Source organism: Varanus komodoensis, unplaced genomic scaffold, assembly GCF_004798865.1.
Source record: "Varanus komodoensis strain SLA01 unplaced genomic scaffold, ASM479886v1 scaffold33, whole genome shotgun sequence".
NCBI lineage: Eukaryota > Metazoa > Chordata > Lepidosauria > Squamata > Varanidae > Varanus > Varanus komodoensis.
This window is the reverse complement of record NW_025335817.1, coordinates 10,980,526-10,986,525: the sequence shown is the minus strand read 5'-3', so window position 1 is coordinate 10,986,525 and position 6,000 is coordinate 10,980,526. Positions and strand designations below refer to the sequence as shown.

The window sequence follows — 6,000 nt, the reverse complement described above, 5'->3', positions numbered from 1 at the left end:
AGTGATGTTGAATGGTTTGCCTTGGATTCGAACTGAGATCATTCTGTCATTTTGGAGGTTGTATCCCAGTACTGCTTTTCCTACTCTTTTATTGACTATGAAGGCTACTCCATTTCTTCTGAGGGATTCTTGCCCACAGTAGTGTACCTGATCGTTATCTGAGTTAAATTCACCCATTCCTGTCCATTTTAGTTCACTGATTCCTAAGATGTTGATGTTCAGTCTTGTCATCTCATGTTTGACCACATCCAGCTTACTGGAGTGTGTTGCCATTTCCTTCTCCAATGCATCATCTTTTGTCATAGCTCTCTGCTATGACCTGTCCATCTTGGGTGCCCCTGCACAGCATAGCTCATCGCTTCATTATGCTACACAAGCCCCCTCGCCATGGCAAGGCAGTGATCCATGAAGGGGGTTAAATATATATAAAACAATAAAACCAAGAACCTCAGAAATCCATACAAATACATAAAAATCCAACAAGTTCTTCGGCATTAAAGTGAAAATTTGGGGTAGCATTAGATGACACACTTAAATAGACCAGCTGTAATCACAGCAGTGTATCTCTGCCAGTCTTCCAACTGGATCACCCACCCAAATAGTCCACATGAAGAGAGGAATTCAATAGTATGAAATGGCTAGGAGGGGTTTTCCCATTCAAGTTTTCCAGGCCCCAGCCTCCCACTACTTGGACTCCTGTCAAAATGAAAGAGCCCAGAACTCTTCCCACAAATATGCATCCACTTAGCTGGTACTCTTGTCTTCCTGCTGCACTGAAGAATGACTCTCAAAGGTCAGGTTCATCTTGAACTTTATTGCATTAATTTTCTCAGGAGTCAAATAACAGTTTTGATTTCTGTCATGTTTTTGATATTTTTGCAAAAACAATAGTTTTACGACAACTATTTTTTATATAAAAATATAAATATAAAATAGTTTTTTGTACAACTCTTCTCCCCAGCATTCTTCTTTCTCAATACTCATTTTCAATGGGCCATACTGCCATTGAATCCGGACTCCCTCAGTTTTGAGCCCTCCAGATGTTTGAGATGTCAGTATGCTCCATTGTCAGGAATGTTGGGAATTGTAGCCCAAGCCATGTGGAGGGCCCAGCACCAGGTTGGGGAAGGCTGACTCTGTCCTATCTGTTTGTTTATTTTTATTTATTTTTCAATTTATATCCTGCCTTTTTCCTACAAAGGGCTCAAGGCAGCTTACATCATTCTCCTCCTCCATCTTATCCCCACAACAACAACCCTGTGAGGTAGGTTGGGCTGAGAGTCTGTGACTGGCCCAAAGCCACCCAGTTGGCTCCATGGCTGAGCGGGGACTAGAACCCAGGTCGTCTGAGTCCCAGTCCCACGCTCTTCACCACTGCATCACACTGGCTCTCTGTGTTGTGGTATCAGTTGCACTAGTGGTTGTCAGTGAATCCATGATGTACACTGTCAGTCTATACATAAACAAAATCGACATGGCTTACTACAGTGCTGCAGGCCGAATGGCAATATGAGCTAGCAGAAGAGGAAAAAGTATCTGTCAGAAGAGCAGTGTGAATACTTGGTAAAATGATTGTGGTGGGATGATTTGTCCCATGGGCCTGGAACTAGCACCAGACATCCTCAAGTGGACGCCAGGGACCCACTGGGGCCCACCTGTGCTTCTGCTTATCCCAGCTTGCCACATTTGTAGGTGGTGCTGGCAGTAGTGATGGATAATAATAGAAACAACCCATGATTCTCTCGCTGTCTAATTGCTCTAAGATAGCATAAGAAATTGAAAGGATGCCTCTTGTGGGAGCATCATGCCTCAGCACAGCACTATGGCAAAGGCATGTTGGGACATGTAAATAGGCCCCTTGCTCCAAGGCAAGCTCCTAAGTGGGAGGCAGACGCAGGTTCTTTGTCTGGGCACTGCTCAAACGCTGGTACTCAATGTACTACTTCTGGAGTGATTTTTTAAATTACAATGTCTTGAGTATAACCAAGCACAGATGTATTCATGTTCAAATGCTCCTCCAGTTCCTTTCTCTTTCTCAGCAGGTGTTGTCTTTCATTACCGACCATCTACCAATAGATATTCCCTGACTTTTGTCAAAGCTCAGCAAGCCTGCCTAGATAATAACGCTGTGATCGCCACTCCTGAACAACTGCAGGCTGCCTACGAGGAAGGCTATGATCAGTGTGATGCCGGCTGGCTGAGAGACCAGACGGTCAGGTAAGGACAGGCGGTGACTCAGCTCAGAAGGAAAACATTGAGGTATTTCCATTGGGGAGCCAGTCCTCTGCCTTTTAAGGGAAGTTTGTGGCCAACATGCAGTAAGTGCAATGCCAGGACTGAGTTCCTTCTACCCTTTTCAGCTTCCTCGGGACAGAGGTAGTTTGTGGTACAGGTACTAGTCACCTCAAGACTAGATTATTGCAGTAAACTTTACTGGCCTTGATGCTATTCTGGAAGCAGGCAGCAGCTTGGCGCTTCTCAGGTGTTCTCCATTTTCAGCATGCAGCCCCTTTGCTCCAGAAACTGCACCAGCTACTGGTTTGCCACTTGGCTTAGTTTCAGGATCTAGAAATGATGTACCAAGCTGTGTACAACCTGGGACCAAGATCCCTGAAAGAGTGCCTTCTCCTTGAACAGCCCTCCTGGTCACTGAGGTCACTGAAGGGCATTTGCCTGATGGTGCCATGCTCTAATGAAGTCTACCAAAAGAGCCTTCTGCATGGTGGCCCCATCTCTGAGGAACTCCCTGCCTCTGGAGGTCAGGCAGGCATCAACCTATTTTTGGCACCTGTTGAAGACATCCTTTTTCCAAGAAACCTCTCTTGTTGACCAGCCATAGTTTTAATGTCACCTCAATTCTAATCTACTGTTTTTGTTCTGTTATCTGTTTTGGGGTTTTTTAACTGTTTACCATTCCAGGGATGGTGGGAGTGGCATACAAATACTGTAGGTAAATGAACAGCCCAGAACATGAAGGTTCAGATGCTCTCACAAGGAGCCATTGCATTTGCTACTGGAAACGCACTGGCAGCCTATTCACTGCTGGGGTCAGGGATAATCTTTTCTACTGTGTCAGTGCATGAAGCTCTAAACAACTAGAGACCAGGTTATCCGAAAGAGCGCCTTCTCCCCTGCCAGCCTGCCCAGGCATTGAGCTCCTCACTTGAGGCACTGCTGGTGGTTCTACATGGACATTTAGAGTCTACTCAATGTAGAACTTTTGGTGTACAGGATCCCTCTTCATAGAATCTCTTGCTGCTGATGCAGATGGGAATCCACATTGCTTTGCCTTCATCATCTGTGCATTTTTAATTAAAGATAATTTTTCCTTAAAGATCAAGCACAGTCTTACTGGAATGACATGATTATACATACATAGCATTCTGAGTCTTTCTTCTTTACTGTTCACTGCTTGGAATCCTTTAAACATAAAGCAATTCCTTCCCCAAATCGGTGCACCTGGCGCCTCACCGTTGCCCAACCCACCCATTCTCCATTGCCACTCCACTTTTGTCCCCAGAAATTGAGACTGGAGTGGGACCATCAAGATACAGGTCACCTGCCTTTTCAAGAAGAGTACCCAAGGAATTATACCTTTCCCTGAGGGATGAGTTCTGACATTCTTGGGTGGATACGCAAAACCTCTAGGGACATGCCCTGCGGGGCCTTGGGAGCCGCGGTGCTGCTTTGTGCCTGCCTGGGAGCTGGTCTCAGCCACTCCAAGCTTCCCCAGCAGGAAGTTTACGCTAGAGTTGCCCGTCCACAGGAGTGTCCTGCATTCTGAAAACTGCAACTGAAGAAGCTGAAGAGACATTGCCCTACTAATTAATCCATCTATATTTAGTAAAAAAAAACCCCATTGAATTACTTCATTCATAATTCAGTTAATTACTTCATTCACTTAGCTCACAAAGCTCAATCCATAGCAAAATCCAACCTCCCACACTAAAATAATATACCAATTAAAATGATCCCTCACAATGTAAGAGCAGTGTCAACAGAACATGAACCTAATCAGTACCTTACAATCTAAATTATTGAAAATCCAAAACCATTTCAAGAATAATTCTGCAAAACAAAATTGGACTGGAACAAAATGATTTCAGAGCCTGTTGAAAGAAAAGCAAGACCCCCGCCCCCATCTTTCTCAGAAAGGAGTTCCATAAACAGGAAGCCATCACTGAAAAGCCTCTATCCAATATAGCTGCCAACCTGATTGCATTTATGGCTTGATCTGGATTCAGTGTAGCTGAAGCTGATATCAGAACTTGGGCAAGCTCCTCTGGGTGCAAATAGCAGGCTGCCAAAGTGTATGCTGTTTTCTTGAGGTACAGATTTAAGTCATGAATGAAATTGAACCTCAAAGAACTAATACAATAAGATTTATTTTAACTGAGGGACAACTGTTATTGCCGGTGTCATCATGTGGTATGTTAGACTGTAAAATGAATAGAAAATGAGTAATGAGAAAAGCTTTGAGCCTGACCCTCCTTTGTCCATGTTGGCCAGGTACCCCATTGTAGTTCCACGGAGCAAATGTGAAGGAGACAAGGATGATCTCCCAGGGGTGCGAACCTATGGGATGCGGCCAGCATCAGAGATGTATGATGTATACTGCTATATCGACAGACTGAATGGTAAATTTTCTTGCAGAATGGGGATACAGAACCTTCTGCAGCCCAAGGACTTGGGAGCCACAACTCAGTGCTGGGAAGGGCCAAAGGCAGAGAAAGGGCAGGAGCCAAGATGTACGAGAGTTGTAAACTCACCAAAGGATGGGTGGTTTGGGGAAAGAGTCGGGCCAGGAAAGTGGGCGTGGCCTTTTGGGAGCCAGCTGGGCAGCCTGGTTTGGACCATACGTTTGCATGCACCAGGCAAATTCATGGGAAATGAACTGTATCTGATCCAAGAACTCACATTGAGCTATTTCATCCCTAGGCGAGGTCTTCTTTGCAACACAGCCAGAACAGTTCACCCTGCTAGAAGCCCGAGAATACTGTGAGAGCCAGAATGCCACTCTGGCTTCCACTGGACAACTCTATGCTGCCTGGAGACTGGGCCTGGACGACTGCCGTGCTGGCTGGCTGGCTGATGGCAGTATCCGGTATCCCATAGTCAACCCACGCCCTGCATGTGGGGGCGAGAAGCCTGGTGTGAGAACCAACTACTTGTACCCAAATCAGACAGGATTCCCTGACCCGCAATCCAAGTACCATGCCTTTTGTTTTAGAGGTACTGCACTTTTCCTTATTATAGGTTTTTCCAGCTTTGGGGGCATAGGATCATACCAGATAAGGGGTCCAATCTGGGATCGATCATATTTAATCACTTAGATCAATGGGACTTGCACTGGGCATGACGAACTGAAAGCCCATGTATTTCAAGGGGTCTGGAAAATGATGTTCAATCCATGTTTTTAAGTGATCTGACTTAATTTGCATTTGGGCTAATATGGAGATCAAAATACCAATATCCACAGGATTGTCTCCTCTTCCTAGTCTTGCTAGATTTCTTCCTTTGAGTGCTAGGTTCACAACAGTACACCAAAATCCATATTTCAGGGGAAAATGTGTTATGAATCCAGCTGCTGGGGGACATGTGTTCAAAAATGCATAAAACCTAACTGCACATGTATGAGTACATGGGTGCTTTGCAATGAACACTGAGATAGACTGGATATATGACTGAATGCAGGCAGAACTGGTCCGGACGAGAGGCAGACCAATCCATCCTTATCCATATTGTTCTGGAAGGGAAGGACTATGTGAATGCTTTTAAAATAATGAAACAGTGGAAAGAAATTAAAACATGAGAGGCATGGTAGATGATTGCAAGATTATATAAGAGGCATTGAAAAAAAACCAGGGCAGTTTTGGAGGAGTGCTGTTGGACAAAGGAAAGGGTATATCTGTTCACCAGGTGAGAGTTCACTCATGTAGCCCAGAGTACAGAAATGGGCAGTGCTATGGAACCAATTGGCCCTCAGTCTGAGACCTCACC

The 6,000-nt window shown here is 45.0% G+C and overlaps 1 protein-coding gene across 1 annotated transcript in view; it reads left to right on the top strand.

Moving 5' to 3' along the window:
- The window catches only part of ACAN (aggrecan), a 56,008-nt gene that overhangs the window by 14,597 nt on the left and 35,411 nt on the right, over window positions 1-6,000 (top strand). Inside the window, exons 7-10 of the mRNA XM_044438795.1 lie at window positions 1,342-1,356; window positions 2,040-2,217; window positions 4,510-4,637; window positions 4,939-5,232. Coding sequence (XP_044294730.1) covers window positions 1,342-1,356; window positions 2,040-2,217; window positions 4,510-4,637; window positions 4,939-5,232 — 615 coding nt within the window. The remainder of the gene's footprint in view (window positions 1-1,341; window positions 1,357-2,039; window positions 2,218-4,509; window positions 4,638-4,938; window positions 5,233-6,000) is intronic.